The 17,617-nt window shown below is 37.6% G+C and overlaps 1 protein-coding gene across 1 annotated transcript in view; it reads left to right on the forward strand.

The window, feature by feature from the left end:
• The first annotated feature begins 368 nt into the window (after positions 1–368).
• DNAJC5B (DnaJ heat shock protein family (Hsp40) member C5 beta) overlaps positions 369–17,617 on the forward strand; it is a 61,859-nt gene continuing 44,610 nt past the window's right edge. The window contains exons 1-2 of the mRNA XM_047073735.1: positions 369–457; positions 6,335–6,462. Of these exons, the coding sequence (XP_046929691.1) occupies positions 6,344–6,462 (119 nt within the window). The 5' untranslated portion in view covers positions 369–457; positions 6,335–6,343. The remainder of the gene's footprint in view (positions 458–6,334; positions 6,463–17,617) is intronic.

Genomic DNA, 17,617 nt, shown 5'->3' on the forward strand with positions numbered 1-17,617 from the left:
GAATTACTGAATGGTATGGTATTTCTGTTTTTAATTTTTTGAGGAAACTGTAATGTTTTCCATAGTGGCTGTAACCAATTTAAATCTTCACCAACAATGCACAAAGGTTCCCTTCTCTCTATATCCTCATCAACACTATTTATTTCTGCATATTCTCTTAATTGGAAGTTCTGAGGGAAACCTGGAGGCAGTTCCATAGCAGCATTTGGTTGAGCCAAGCACCAGTTGACTAATGATCAACAGTAAATGTAGCATATATTTTGGTATCAGTTGGTGCCTTGTAATGGCAGCCTTTACTATCATGCATGTTTTATTTTCTCTTTGTTATGTTTTCCAGAGGGATAACCAATTGGCTGATGAAGTAACAAATGAAAAGTAATCTAACTCCACTGACCCGCTTAACCCTGGATGAGAACAATGGAAAGGAGTAGCCTTTTGCTTTGAAACAGTGGAACAGGTATGGAATAGCTCCTTTCATTGTTGCCTTCCTTTATTTCTTTGCACATCTATTTCCAGACCAGTTAAAAACAGCAAGTTGTTCCTGTTTTGAGAACACAGAATCGGAGTTATAGGAACAGGTACTGTGGGTTATTTCTAACATTTCCAAGTGGTCCCATCTTCAAGTCGCTGTTTATATAAGTATCAATGTGATTAAGAGATAATTATTTTTCTATAATGAGTAATTATGCTAGGGAGAATTATTACTTTTAAACATAGGCTTAGTTAGCATTTTGGATATGTGTTTAGCTTTAAGATACAATGTTATTTGAATAAGGAAATTTTACTTCACTAAATAGATTTCAATGGAGGAATCACAAAAATAATAAGAAAATGGCAAAGCATGTTGGTTTCACCAATGACAGCCATTGAAAGTGTTTTTGCTGCGTTTAATGATCTAATTTTCCTTGCCCACCATCATTTTCTCAGTCTTGAAGGAATGCTTTCAAGAAAGGTATAGCTTGATTTTTTCTAATTTTCAGAATTGACATAATAGATATAGGTGAAGCATCTTTTGCTTTGAAAAGAATATTTTATGTCAACATGAAAATTTTAAAACAGCATTTGTAAAACTCCTGGAATTAGAATCTTTGAAATAAGTATTTATATTGAATTGTATACCCATCATCATCAGAGTGCTGAACCTTCTTTCAATTATATCTGTTATCAAAAGACAGATGAGGATATGTGACTGAATAGTGGTCAGTGCTTTAAGAAATTATGATATTAATGGAATTGTAATGTACCAAAAAGTAATTTAAGTTCAGAAGATTAAATATCATGTACTGGATGATCAAAATTAAATTACTTAATAATTTTGCATGACAACATTTTTTTCTACATTGGATGGCTAATAGATGAGGGACTATGAATAAATAATAAAGACCTGAATTTTACATTGGAGTATTAGAATTCAAAAGGCTACAAAAAAAGAATTCATAAATATTATATTTTACATAAGGAATTTAAAAAAGGTATGGCTCCATTATTTAGTTTAAGGTTATTTAAGGAGAGTTTTTAGATGTTTTGACTATCACTCTGTAGTTAGTATGTTCTCAGGGCATATATCTATATTTATACATTTTTATACAACTAAGTTTTTCACTGAATTACACTGTTGCATTTGAAACTAGATGTCATCTACATCAATAATGTATGAAGTCTGGTTTCTATATCAGCATAGAGACAGGAAAGGAGCCATGTTGTTGCTATTTGATGTACAGAAGGCAAGTTTGCAGTTTTTTGGTCCCTTTATGTTATAGTCTGTAGAGTCCGCTAACAACTCACCACAGTGACCAACTATTGACCAACTATCTTTTTCTTGTGTTACAGTACTGATGTAAAAGCGCTTTTTTTTAGTACTTTAATCAACAGACTTCATCTGTTTGAAAGGAAATCTTTTGGGAATAGGGCAAAGAAGGTGAAACATAATAATTTCCAAACTCTTTACAACAACCCACTCTGAATATTGTTCAATCCATACCATAAAGCAAGTCAGCTACTGGATTTTATTTAGTAGGAATAGATTACAGTGTTATTGGATTTCTAAAAAAGAAAAAAACATGATTTGAAAAAAATACATAAACCAAAGTAATAGCAAGTTTTCCTGGTGAGTTTCTATGTATGAAATTATTTGAGAGATAGAATCTGTCTTCCTTTTTTCCATTAGGAAGAGGAATGTGTATAGAAGGATAGATCCTAGGCTGTTTCCATGACTATTCTCTGGAAAGGATTAAGGGTAGCCCCCAACTGACCCCATCTCTCTTTTCTATACCTGGGATAAGTTTGAAGGGAGTAGTCTTAGAAAAAAAAAGTCCCAGTCACAATGTCAGAATGTCCTGCCTCCTCTTTCAGCCCCCAAACACAGAAGTCTTCTTTTCTGTTGATTTATGCAAATAATGGTCAAGAAAGGCAATGGCTACCACGTCTATGCAGATCCAAGGTTAGGCTTACATGCGAGAACTATAATAGAAATATATGCTAAGTTCTACAGAAATAAGTGGTAGTATTATTATCAGCTCAGATTTCATCTTTTCTGTGAAGTTCTCCCTAACATTCTCATTCAAGTTAACCACTCATTTTTGATTTAGTTACCCAACAGATATTTATCACACACCTAATATATCCCAGGGACAATGTTGGGCCTCTGTTGGCAGAAAACAGAATCCCTGTCTTCCAGAAAATTCCTTCATCTATCCTCAGTGCTTGTTCAACCTCTAAACAGTAGTTTCATTATTGGCTTACAGTTTTGTATCTCATGTTAGTCTGAAATCTCCCTAAAGACTTGGCCTGCATTGCAGGCTTTGACTAAACAATTGAACTTCTGCTGTGAGTATTACCATAACCTGTTTAAAAGATTATCTTCCATAACCTGTAAATCCTTTTCCTGGATTAGTGACAGCAAGACCCAAGTAAGAAGGAATCAAAGCTGGTCATGCAGCATGATATTCACAACTGTGGAAATTGTGCATGTTTTGTTAAAATTGATTTTAGGACCATCTGTTGATTTATGGGAGCCATGGCATCTGAGAGATGGGTGAAGAGTGAATACATTTTTTTCCTCAAATTGAAACTATTTCTTTGGAATGCTGAATACAAAGATAAATAGATAAAACAAAAATAACTATTTGTCTTGTTTTTATTTCTTCTTAGTGTTCCTGAATAGCTCTCCACAAACTTTCTTTATGAAAGGGTCTTAAGATAGATTTATCACTGCTCCTTTTATCTGTACTAGTAATGTTTACACAATATATATAAATGAATCTGTTAGAATATCTTAGTATATTATTGTTATTTCCCCCAAAGTATTAATTCCCAAGTATCAGGAAGCCACATTCACTTTAAAGGATGAGTAGGTGCAATAATTTAAGATTAGCCTCCTTTGGAAGTGCTTGGGGAAGCCCTGGTGGTGTTTAATTGAGAGAGTACATGACACTTAGGAATTTTGGTTAACAGTGACCGAAACCTAGTTAAAATATGCTCAAAAGAAAAAACATGTGTGTAAATTTGGGTATGGGGAGGAATTTTATTGGTTCCATCTGAGGAAGAGTTGATTGACAAGCTGTGGGAGTGGAAGAGTTGCAAGTGCACCCTGAAACAACTAGAACCACAGGATTGAACTCTACTGGCTCTGTTTCCCCATCCTCTAGCCACTGCTCTTCTTCTTCAAATCAGTTTCAATTTCTCTCATTTCAGGCCAGCCAACAATACCTAAATTTTACATTTTACTGATTTTATCATCTGTGAGATTGTCCTATATATAAAAAAATGCTAGGGGAGGACTCTGATTGGTCTGCCTTGGTACCCACTCTTGGTCTACTCAACTGAGATCAGGTAAGACTGAGGCAAGTGTCAGGAAAGGCATATGTTGCAACGGGGACCTAAGCATTCCTCAGAGAAAGGACAACTAGTACACTAATAAGTAAAGTCTGCTACAATGGTCTATGGCCCAAATTTCCCAAAAAGCATTTGTTAAGTTGGCTTAGATGATTTCTAACTCCATATCTTACAGTCCTAAAATTTCAATCATTAGTTGATATATTCTTAGTTTGTGACTCTGGGGATCTTGCTAGCCAGTGACATCTTAAAATCTCAGAGAGACCAGTAGGATGACTGTGGCCCTACTCCTTGTCCACAAAGCCACACAGAAATCCCTACCTTCCAAACCCACTCATTTGTGGCATTTAGTATGACTTGTAGAAGCCTACTGGTTGCCTTCATTCCTGGCAACCACAGGTGTATGAATGGTGCAGAGCATCAGTATCCTGAGCATATCTCTGTGTGGTGACAGTAGGACAGAGGAGACAGAGAAGGAAGTAGGGAGGGTGTCAGTTACTCAGGCAATTCTTCCTTCAATTGTGAATAATCAGCTGGTCTGTGGTTGCAGGATAGGGCTGACCTGTCAGCCTGGAATACAGAGATGAATGGCATACCCCAAGTCTTGAATTGCTTACTCCCTAGGAAGTTGTAATGGGTAGACAAGAAAGGTAAACTAGCACAGCAATGAATTTTCATTGCTATAATTTACTGAATGGCTGCTAGTCAGTGCTATAATTTACTGAATGGCTGCTACTGAATGGCTGCTAGTCAGTATGAGCATCAGTTAGATTTTGTTTTGTAGCTCGCAAAGTAAGGATTCCTTTTCCTCTTGGTGAAGGTCCTTGGGTGAACCAGGAATTTGGGACGAGGCTCCTTCTGGCCTCTAGGGACACTCTTTTCACAGGTTGCTAATTGAGGAAGGAACAATGAGCTGTGCCACAAAACAAGCATTTGTCCTTGGTGCCTCTAGGCAAGATTTTTGCCTCGATCTTCCTTTTTTTTTTTTTTTTTTAAGTTTATTTTCTTGAGAGAGAGCGCAAGTGGGGTAGGGGCATTCACTCTTACAGCACTTGCTGTACAAGGCCCAATGCCAAGAAATGGACAATGATTTTCAAGGAACTTCTAGTCAGGGGAGCTTACAATCTAAGTAGCTTTTATTCTCCTTATTTTGTTTTTGTGGCAAAATTTAACATTTACTCTTTGAACTGTTTTTAAGGGTACTATTTAGTGACATCCAGTACAATCACAGTGTTTTCTAATCATCACTACTATTTCCAGAACTTCTTCATCATCCCAAACAGAAACTCTATGCCCATTAAATACTAATTCCCCATGTCCCCCAGCCCCTAATAACCTTTATTCTACTTTGTGTCTCTATAAATTTATTCAAAATATCTCATATATGAGGAATTATACAATATTTGTCCTTTTGTAACTGATTTATTTCACTTAGTATAATGTTTTCAAGGTTCATCTGTGCTGTGGCATGTGTCAAAATTCCATTTCTTTTTATGGCTGAATAATATTCCATTCTGTGTATGTACCATATTTTCATTCACCTGTTGATGGACATTTGGATTGTCTCTACCTTTTGGCTATTATGAACAATGGTGCTATGAACAATGGTTTATGTCTTTGTTTCTTAATATATGAATACACTGAATTATTACAGCAACTCCATGATTTTAGGCACATTTCTATCTCCAGTTTACAGATAGGGAAGGTCATGCAGCTGGTCATGGCCAGGCCAAATCGACTACAGTGCACTCTCAGAATTACATACTGGGCTGCTTTTAATAAAAGTAGTTATCTTTTTCTATCCTGTGATGTGGGCTTTATTATCCTTTTATAAATGAAGGTTTAGAGAGATTAAGTGGTGGATACAGGTATGCCTCCAGGTATGCTTGCTTCTCTTCACCTTCCCTAGAGCCAAAGCATGGCAGGTAGATGGCTCCTTGGGTCAGATAGCCCAGCCCCTTCTTTATAAACCATAGGGAAAGGATCTATCTCAAGTGCAAAACCCATGAGCACTGTGGGGTCTTTGGCATCCATAGCTGCAGAGAAGTTCTAACCTGGCACTCAGATGATTTTTCCCCCTGATATTTATAAAAGTTGTCTTTTATTGTAAAATGGAAGATTATTTCCATTGCCTAGCTAAATCGGGAAAACATACATAAAAGGAGCTATGCAAATTCTGGCAAACAAAAAAATCTACATATGCCTGACCTGTGAGGATTCATTTTCAACAATTCTGAACTAGCTGGGTATTTAGATTACATTTCTAACCATGTGGACAAAGCCATATTCCATTTGCATGGCTGCCTATAGCCTTTAACACCCTGACTTGAAGCTCCACTTTTGGCTCTCCTAACCCTTTTCTCCTCTTCTTTTGTGGCTGGCACAAAAATGTATTTCAGATTGTCATTTTACAAAAGGTTAAAAATAAACTATCTTTTCTTTAGAGAGTGGGATCCAGTATGCATAACCTTCATGGCTATTTCCCCTCTTTGTTTTACAGCCTGAGAAAATGGCATGTAACATACCTAACCAAAGACAGCGGACTATGTCTACATCTGGAGAAGCTCTATATGAAGTCCTTGGTCTGCAAAAGGGAGCATCAAATGAAGAAATAAAGAAAACTTACAGGTACAGAGGAAGTTCAATGATGACATTTCTTATACTACTAGTGATAGTTATTTTGTGATAGGCATGTGCTCCCAATTAAAGACATAAACTTCTTGCCAAAACCAAGTCATCGGTGTTTTGAACCTGATGTTCCCTGTTCTACAAAATAGGCAGTTAGGAATAGACAAGTGTGACACTGACTTTTAAAAAGAATGCTCTCATGATTTGGGGCCTTAGGAAACAGAAGCCTGTGTTCTAGGCCTGCAGTGTCAGAGAGAGAGAGAGGTCACGGAGAATGACCAGGAGTTTTAACTTAACCCAAATGATAGACCATCATGGAATCTGGTAGAGGGATTTTAAAAAAGCTGGAGTGGGGGGAGCAGGGAGGGAGGCTTGTCACTATTCCTGTATTATACAGTATGCTTTTCAAGTCTTCAATTTTGATTTTTCATACCTGATCTTGTTCCAAGTTAGCTATTTTTGGGAAAAACTCAAATATGTTTTTCTTTAAAGCTCCAAGGAATAAAAAAAAAGTGTTGATTACAAAATAGTTTACTTACAGCACAAAATTTGGAAATTACTCAAAATGAAGACAATAACATTTATCCATAATTCTATCTCTAGCAGTAATTATTGATATTTTGTTTTTTTCTCGTTTTTTTTTTTTTGTCTAGAAAAGATTGGATTCATTGATACCCTCTATCTTTTCCAAGGTTCTATCATGAAAATATCTTGGTATTATTAAATATTGATTTTTTTAATGACCGCAGCCTATGGCTATTCTGTAATTATTTTATGAGATATTTTTTGAAGTTTAAGTTCTTTTAATTTTCCCCATACTTAATATCCCTCTACACAAATCATGATGCCTATTTCCAAGTATTTCATTATTTTCTTATTGAGGAATAAAGATCTGCCTTTAGAGAGAAAAAAATAAATGAAAATATAAAAGAAAGTTTCTCTTGATTTGACTTTGAATTAGGTTTTTAAAACTTATTGTACTTTATTTGACATATTGCAGTTTAGAATTTTTAAGTAGGCAAATTTCCTTTATGGTTTTGTTTTATTTGTCATGTTTAAAAAACCACTCTCAATTACAATAAAAATACTAACCCATGTCTTATTCCAGTACATTTATAACTTATTTTTATATTAAATCTTTGATCCATTTGGAGTTTATTTTGATGTAAGTAATGAAGGTAGGAGTCTAGATTTATTTTTTCACAAATCACTAGCCCACAAATATTTATTGTTTTCACTGTTTTTACCTACTGATGGGAAATTCTTTGGTTTTGGATTGGAACCTTCACCATGTGCTAAACTGTGGTACCTGAAATGCCTTCAAGAAGCATGTGCTGGAGAATAAATGACAGAGGTGAAATTGCCATTTGTATCCAAATAGTTACATGAAAATGGTCACGGAGTTTAATCAAAGTCAATATCAATCTTCTAGTTTACATTTCACTTAAGGTGCTGGGGACAGTAAGTCTTCACTGTTTCACTGCTCCCCAGAGTTATTTAGGAGTGTGCCTAGGAGCTGCTCAGCCTCCTGTGGGTGGAAACCCATAGCTGAGAGTTACTAAACTTGACCCTTAAGGCTTCAGGCTGAGACACTATGCTGGAGGTGGGGGCTTGGAAACAAAGCAATTGCACGGCAAGCTTACTACCTCTAAAGATGCTTCCCAAAATGAGAAAAAAAGTGATATCTAACTACCTTGTAAACTTTAAAACCCACTTTACTTTACAAATGTGACTTTTAATTGCCTCAATTAATTTTGTAAGCTAAAATTTCAGGTCATATCCTAATTAAGGCACTAATTATGCTGAGTTGTTTGCAAGTTTAATAATTACAACCTAAAGTCTTTTCATGTAATCAGCGTCTTGCTATTAATTTTGTTTTAATGTCATACAAATATCATTTTTTTCAGCTGATTAAGGTGATAGTATGCTGCCAAAAGCATCTACTTCTATCTAAATTACACATTTGTATTCTGCAAGTTATTCAAAATGTATGAGCAGGCTGAAAATCCACTGAGAACATTATTCTTACATTTAGAGATCGGGATCAAAGCAGTCACAATACAGTGAAATTAAAAGTCAGTGAAAGTTGGGGTGCCTGGGTGGCTCAGTTGGTTAAGGGTCCGACTTCAGCTCAGGTCATGATCTCGTGGTCCGTGAGTTTGAGCCCCGCGTCGGGCTCTGGGCTGACAGCTCAGAGCCTGGAGCCTGCTTCCAATTCTGTGTCTCCCTCTCTCTGCCCCTCCCCCGTTCATGCTCTGTCTCTCTCTGTCTCAAAAATAAATAAACATTAAAAAAAATTTTTTAAAAGTCAGTGAAAGTTAATAAAATTACAAATTATTGAATCCATACACTGCTTGACCACTGTTGCAATTCTTGGTTGTGCCCCTGAAAGCAAATCTGAATTAGAAGATTTCCTTCTTCTTTTACATTTTATTTTTGACTAGATAATATATTCATCTGATTAAAATGAAAATATGCAAGCACATATACAAAAAAGAGTTTCTCTCCTGCCTCATATTCCCCAGATTGCCTCCTCAGGGAAGGCAATTTTTGTGTACCTGTCTAGAGAGATTTTAGGCCTATATAAGCTTACATAGAGACCTTCTGATCTGAGCAAAATGATGTAGACTTGTTTGTCTCTGCTTCTTCTTGCCAAGCATGACTAAAAGCTTTGGAAATAACATAAGAGACAACTAAAAGGTAGAAGGAGGAAGATGAATTAGTTAGGGACCAGAGGACCAAGGGAACAACACAGTGGCATGGCATTCAAGAGAAAGTAACCCAGACCCAGCCTTTCCTGACACCAAATCTAGCAAGAGAAGGCGGCCAAATAGCTTTATGCTTCCTCCAAACTGAGTAAGAGTCCTGCCAATAATTCTAGCCTAGAGGAAATAGCAAGGGGAACCAACTAAATGTTCCCCTAACAATAACCCACCAAAGAACTTTCCCACCAGGTAGAGACTCCCCTCTCCCAACCCAGAGACTCCACTTGACAGGGGACATTAGCAAGCAGGTTCCTGCCACTACAAGCACCCAGTCCCAAAAGTGCTTCTTGTCTCTGCAGGCTGGAGATTCCCTTCCCCCACCTAAAGGCACCAGGCCACTCATCTCTGAAAGCTCCTTCACTTTCTCAACTAGTACCAACAAGTACCAGTGGGGGTCCCAGAGGCAGGAGAGAAACCAAGAAGACCAACATAGTACTATCAAGTCTCTGATAATTAGACTATCATTAGAACTACAGCCCATAAAAAGTAGGCTATAACCAATATGTTAAATCTAAACAGAGTAACGGTCTGTTAAAATAAAAAATTTAAGTAGGACCCAGAGTCTCCTCACTTAATAGCCAAAACGTCCAGATACGACTAAAATCATTTATCATACAAAAAAATAAAACAAACAAGAAAATCTCAACATGAATGAGAAAAGATAATCCTCTGATTCCCACACTGAGATGAACCAGAGATTAGAATTATCTGACAAGTAGCCATCATAAGAAAAATTCAACAAGCAATTACAAATGCTCTTGAAACAAGTGAAAAGGGAAAATTTCAGAAAAGAGGTAGGAATTATAAAAAAGAACCAATGAAAATTATAGCACTGAAAAAATAATAGAAATAATAAAAACGACTGATGAGTTCAATAGCAGAGTGCAGCTTACAGAGGGTAGAATCAGTGAAATTGAGGACAGATCCATAGAATTTACCCAATCTGAACAACAGAGAGAAAATAAACCAAAAACAAACAAGCAGGGCCTCAGGAACCTGTGAGACCATAACAAAAGATCCAACATTTGTAACATTGGTGTCCTAGAAGAAGAGAAAGATAATGGGACTGAGAATATTCAAAGAAATAATGACTGAAAATTTCCCAAATACAACAAAACATATAAATCCACAGATCAAGCAGCTAAGTGAATTAGAAATAGGATGAATTCAAAGAAATCCATGCCCCGACACATCGTAATTACACTTCTGAAAACTAAAGACAAAGAAAATATCTTGAAAGCAGCCAGAAAGAAACAACACATTACCTATAGGGGGATGCCAATTCAAAAGACAACAGATTTCTCATCTGAAATAACAGAGGCCAGAAGAAGTGATACACTGTTTTTCAAGTGCTGAAAGAAAATTACTGTAAACTGCAAATTCTGTATTTGATGAAACTATACCTCAGGAATTAAGGGGAAATAAAGACATTCTCACATGAAGGAAAACTAAAAGAATTTGTCACTTAGCCAGATTTATTCTTCAAGAATGGCTAAAGGACATATTACAAAAGAAATAATAAAGGAAGAAATCTTGCATCATTAGGAAGTAAGAAAGAGCAATGGAAAGGCAGAAATATAGGTAAATACAATATACTATCTCCAGAAATTTTCTAAATTATATATGACAATTGGCACAAAAATTATAACACTATCTGATACTCAAGACAATGATATTTAAAAGTGGGGAGGATATGGAAACCTAAATGAAAAGTTTCTGCACTTCACTCAAATTGGAAAACATTGCTATCAGTAGAATGTGATGAGTTGTGTGTATATATATATATATATATATATATATATATATATATATATATTCAACCACTAAGAAAACTATACAAAGTAATACACTTCAAAACACTATAATAAGGCTCTTCAGCTCTGGGAGATTTCATTGAGGTTCTAGCCACCAGATTTCCAAGGATGCCCTTATGTACCCAGACTCCCAGCCCTGAATAGTAGACTGTGGTGGCTCAGGATGCACCCCTATCATAGCCCTAAAACAAAGCTACCTGATTGTGTTCTCTTTGGTAACTTGAATGAGGTAAATATAGTTCACCATTCTACTGCTGCTCAGCAAGCACTTCAGGTGTGTAATTAGATCCTTCTTTTTTTGGTACTGACACATAAAAATCTTTCACTCCAAATCCAGTAGATTGTTGATCTACACATACTGTTACCCAGTTATAATGAAGCCAGGAAGGCTGATCAGAGCATGTAGCATGTAGTATGTCTAGACTCTCTTAGATTCTTTTTTTTTTTTTTAATTTTTTTTTCAACGTTTATTTATTTTTGGGACAGAGAGAGACAGAGCATGAACGGGGGAGGGGCAGAGAGAGAGGGAGACACAGAATCGGAAACAGGCTCCAGGCTCTGAGCCATCAGCCCAGAGCCCGACGCGGGGCTCGAACTCACGGACTGCGAGATCGTGACCTGGCTGAAGTCGGACGCTTAACCGACTGCGCCACCCAGGCGCCCCTAGACTCTCTTAGATTCTTAATGACTTCATAACAACAAGTCTAGTTCATTATTCAACAAATATTTATTGAGCACTGTTTTAGGCACTGAGAAAAGTGGAGTGAAAAAAGATGAAATCCCTACATTCTTGAAGCCTATATTCTGGGCTGGGGGAGTAGGGAGGCCTAAAAATAGCTAAATAAACTATACAGCCTAGTAGATATTGGCAAGTAATATGGAGAAAAGTGAAGCAGGTAGTATTGATTTTAACACTAAAATCCCTCTGTTGCAGTGCATTTTAAGTATAAAGTAGCAGTTAAGAATGTAGGGTATGAAGTCAGAAAGACCTGGATTCAAACCCTTTCTCTTAACCTCATTTTATTCATAAGTAAAATGCAAATAACAGTACTGACCTCAGAGGGTTGTTAGGTTTGAATGAGGTGATACATGTAAAGTGTTTAGCCAAGTTTTGGGACACAGTTACTGGGCGTCACAAAAAAATACATAAGTCATCAGAGAAAAAGGCCTATAGAATGGCATTCTTCAAAGTTAGCTGGGGTATGAATACAAGGAGACTCTCCAAGGAATATGTGTGTGTGTGTGTGTGTGTGTGTGTGTGTGTGTGTGTACGCGTGTGCACGCTTCCAAGTGCATGTGTGAGAGTGTGTGCATGTGTGTATGTGCATATGGGTGACTGTGTGTTTAGATTCTGTGACATTTAAATTCTAGTGAATACATTTAAAAGAGTGTTAACAACTATTTTAACATGTTAATGTCTGTAATATGCTGAAAATTACACCTTTGCATCTGTTTTATCTTACAAAAAATTTAGATACCAAGTTAAAAATGTTGAAGGGACAATTTCTCAAAATTACTTTAAGGAACACATAAGCAAAAAATTAGAATCTAATTGAGAGAGAGAGAAAGAGAAAGAAACCTAAACATCATACCCAAAATGATTACAAGGAGCCATATAGGTAAATTTGGGAGAGAGGCCTGAGGGCCTTCCCTGAGGCCCTTTGTAGGTCCGATGTTGTTCAATCAGAGCATAAAACCCTCACAGGTTGTGAAATTCACTCTTCTTTTCTCCCTCTCACATTCCATGAATTCCCTGAGGTCAGGCATTATGTCTTGTCTTCCACTGCACTTTTATTAGTTCTAGCTAATATTTACCAAATTCAAAAATGCTTTGGTCAACAAAATGATTTTGCCTGTGGTATATGTCTGTGTCTCTTTAATTATATTCTCAGCTTCTTCAGGACCATTTCTCAAGGGTTTTGTCACCTAGATGAACGGGGAGTCATTCACTGACCCAGTAAAGAGAGGGACAGCTCACCAAAGAAAGACCATAGTTTCAGATTGGGACATGGTGCATTTTTTTATGGCTATAAGACCTTCAGGTAAAATGTAGTTAGGGGATAAAAAAGGGAAAACTCTGAGAAAATAGAGCCAGTTATGTAATATAGAGAATGTGAGTCTTGAGTATTCAAAATCTCATATGCAGCTTAAATGTTAGTTTTTATTTACACTGATGTGTGCATTTTTGTAACAAGATTAAGTTACAAGATTAAGTAACAAGTTAAAAATGTTGAAAGGACAATTTCTCAAAATTATTTTAAGAATAGATTAATATGCCCAAAAAGGAAGCCACCTGGTTCTTCTAGTGTTTTGGGGACAAGAGCCTAGCAATGTGCTGGCCTACTAGATGAGAAATCAGACAAAGATCTAGCCCTTCCTTAGCCCCTCAGAATACCACAAAATCAGAGTGAGCTAGTTTTATACATTAGCACCTGGGTTTCTGTGCTTCATGAAAGTGCTGAATTTATCCTTGTTGATGAGGTACCAAATATCCTGGTTCACAGGGCAGCAGGGACTTGATTTTTCTATTGCATTCAATTTCACATGGAACATTCTGGAAATCATCCTCCATCTCTGAAGAGGTGAGTTCTCAGAGTAGACCAACATGAGGCAAATGTTATGTTCACAAGAAGCAGGAAAGTGTGTCATTTCCATAGTGATCTATGGCAACCTCAATCTGTGGTGCTCTTATCCATCTTTATTAGCAATTATAGGTCAAAACAGAGGCTGCTTATGAATAAAGTGTAAATGTCAGGGGAATGCATAGCTAATAGAAGAATTGTAAATATTTACAAGGCAAAGTGATGATTCAAGCTCACAAGATAAACTGAAATTAATCTCTATCAGTACTAATTTGTTTCCTGAGTTCTAAAACCTTCCACTAAAAAGAAGAGTATATGAGGCTATGTCAGTTATCTTTCAGGTCAGGGGCATATCCTCCTTCTCCCATGGAAAATCTACTTGGTCCTCCCAGTTCTTCATGCAACTTCATTTGTTCCTAGGCACTACAATCATTATGATCAATGACTTTTCTTTCCATTCATTCATTCAATGCCTATTTGTATTGGATACTTATTTATATTACACTATGAGAAAATGAATATAAATATCTATCTATATATCTGTAACTACCTGAATACATGTAATTTGTACCACTTAAAAATCTTACCTTATAAAGAGTTAGACTTAGTAAGGTTAAAAGATATATACAGAATGACAAGCAAAATAAGGGAGACTGTGGTGAGTAAAATAGACTGGAGTATAGAGTTCATATTAATCATTTAAACGAAAGTGAATGCTTCATTCCATCATTCATTCTTGTCCTAGGTACTGTGCCAGTATCTATAAGGAAATCATTGTCACTGACCTCATGTAACTTAAGATATAATGCAGGAAACAGACATGAATCAAATGTTGATAAAAATTAGTATATAATTACCAATGAGATAAAATATTTTGGGGAAAAAAAGCATTGCTCCATGAGAATTTATAACAAAGAAGCTAATTTTGGACTCAGGAGTATGGAAGTCTTCCCTGAGAAAGTGAATGCAGTCTTTCTTCACTTATTCATTCTTTTTTCGTTTTGCTCCTCTGACTGGGTAATTTCCAATGTCCTATCCTCCACATTGCTGATTCTTTCTCCTACATGGTTGAGTCTACTTTTGAACTCTCTATTGAATTCTTCAGTTCAGTTACTGTATTTTCAACTCTAAGCTTTCTGTTTGGATTTTTTGATGGTTGCTATTTCCTTGTCAAATTTCTCATTTTGTTCATGTGTTCTTTTCCTAATTTTGTTTGTTTAGGTTTTCTTTTAGTTCACTAAACTTCCTTAAAGAGATTATTCCAAATTCTTTGACCATTCATAGATCTCCATTTCTTTAGTATCAGTTATTAGAACTTTATTAGTTTCCTTTGATGGTGTTATATTTACCTGATTTTTCATGATCCTTGATTCCTTTCTTTGGTACCTGTGCCTTTGAGTAGTGGGATTCCTATTCCAGACTTTACAGGTTTGCTTTGGCAAAAACAGTTTTTCACCAGTCAACTAAGTTTGGGTGTATCTGCTGATGATGTTTTTGAGCAAGTGGGGCCTCCTATTATGGCCTATTTGGGGGTAAAGCCACTGTCTGGGCTCTGAGGACAAGCAAGAGGGTCTGTGCCACTGGCTAAGAACAGCTGAATGGGACCATTGGCTTGGTTTCCTACCCAATCAAGGGGTGTAGAATAGGCTCTGCAGTTGTCTGAATTTTCTGGTCAGGCTTATTAAATGGTCAGGACTGGGCATTGTATTCAGTGGTAGATGGGTTTATGAATTAGCTTCCCTGACCTGGCAGAGCAGCAGACCAGGGCTCAGGGCTTATACAGCTCTTTTGGGGGCCCAAATCAAGCCTGAGTGTGCACTGAATTCCCTGGTTATGTAAGGCCACTGGTTTTGCTCCACAGATGATAGAAGTTTCAGGGTATGTTCCCTGTTCAAGTGCCACTGTACAGAGGGCTACTGAATGTACTAGGCAACTTCTGTGTGCTCTGGTTAGCTTCCTTGGTAGGACAGGCTGAATGCTATATTTAGTGATGAGCAGGTCTATGAATTAGATTTCCTGAACAGGCACAGTAGGGGGAGTAGCTCTAAAACTAGTACATTTCTTTGTTGTCTTAAGTCAACCTAAGCTCCCCAAGCTCCCCGGCCAAACAAGGCTACTGGATTTACCCTGCAAACTATTGTCTCTGTCTTCTCCTCTCTCTGCTCAAACGGTGCTAGGCTGCACAGCTTCAAGTTGTTGCTGGCCCTCTGGTGAGATGGGGCTGGAGAACTTTCTCCACAAGGGGTGGGGTTATATCTCAGCCCCCTTGCTGAGACAGGTGGATGATCCAGGCTCCTCTCAATTTCCCAAACAGACTCTAGTTGAGAGAGGCCAGGTACTACCCTTAGCCTTTCCTTTCAATTAATATGCCTGCCTGTGCACAACACAGGAAGCCTCCATGCCTGGTACTGGCATTGCTCTGCAGGTGATCAGCTCTGCCTGTCTACTTCTTGGCTCGAGTGCCACTGGGCTACACAGCTTTCAGGAGTTGTCAACAGCCTTTCTGATCAGATGGGGATGAAGGCACTCCCCACAGAAAGTGAGGCTGTGACTCAGCACCCTGCCTGGGTAAAAGCAAACCAATCTCTAGGCCTGGCAAAACTCCTCATTTGAGGATCCAAATCAGGCAAATCTGGACCCTGCCAGGTTCCCTGGTCAGAGTGCACCCCCAACTTAGTTCTGCAGATGAGCAAAACTGCTGGTTAGGATTACAACTTGGGCACTGCAGGTATGAACTCAGTCTCCCAAGTTCTATGTGCTGGTTGTTGTAATTCCCTTACTCCTTCATCATTACAGTAAGATTCCCAGTGCCTGGGCCCCAAAGAATCCCTTGCAATACTTGTGATTCAAGACTAGAGGAGAGCTCCTATAAAGTGACCCACAAGGCTGGGGGAGATTGGTTGTCTCCCCCTGGGTTCTCTTCATCCACTGGAGGAACCTGAGGCTCAGGGAGACCTCTCCACTTGGGGTTGTGCTGTCTTAGGGAGGGGGCAATGTGGTTAATGTGTAACCACTTCTCTTCCCTTCTAATGAAGTTTGTCTTGGTCTGAGGTACAGGGGAGTGCTTCAGCCTCACCCCCATGTTCTAGGATTCTCTCAGTGTTGTCTTTTTTTAAAATAGATGTTAGTAGTTGTTCTTTCAAGGGGAAGTGAAGTCAGGAACCACCTATGTCAACATCTTGGTGACATCACTTCTATACTGCCTTGATTTTATTACAATTTACACCAATTTCTTGAAGGTAATAAAAAAAAAGCCAGAAAGGCAAGCCCAGGAGCCACAATGAAGCAATGATAACAAGAATAATAAAAATAACCAATATAAATGGAATACTTATTATGTGCCAGGCACTGTGTTCAGTGATTTGTATTCATTTTTCTATTTAATTCTCACATCTCTAGTGTAGGTACTTTGTTATGTTCATTTTACAGTTTTCTCAACCTCCTATAAGGGTAAGTTAAGTAGCTGTCCAAAGTTACACAGCAGTACATAGTGGCACTGGGTTGTCTTACTCTAGAACCCACTGCTTTCAATTACTACATCTTTGATTTTAGAACAGCTCCCATGAATCCCAAAGATTCAAAGACCAGATTCTGAGTGATGAGTCATTCTGGAAAATGGAGTAAAGGTTAATGTCTGAGAAGAAAGTCTAGGGATGAAATTCAGGGTTCTTATCCCCAGTTGGGATTTAAAGATGGAAGTAGGGAGAGGAATCCAGAATGAGCATAGAGGTTTAAGTTACAAACAATGTGGGTAAGTGGGTCCACTATTGGCACAGCCTGGGAATGACTGTACATCCCAGCTAATATGATATCTGTCCTTTCACTAGACAGAGTAGCTTTTGGTACTGACAGCAAGGTTCTGTATATTTGATAGTTAAAAGAGTAAGATCTGCCAAGGAATCCTTATAGGTCATAAGGTAAGGCAATGCACCTTTTCCTGGCAATACTATTAAGTCCAATTGCTTCTTAAGTCATCTGTTGATAAACTAAAATC

Source organism: Lynx rufus, unplaced genomic scaffold (genome assembly GCF_022079265.1).
Source record: "Lynx rufus isolate CCGP_SWC_20201006 ecotype Redwood Valley unplaced genomic scaffold, mLynRuf1.p SCAF_12, whole genome shotgun sequence".
NCBI lineage: Eukaryota > Metazoa > Chordata > Mammalia > Carnivora > Felidae > Lynx > Lynx rufus.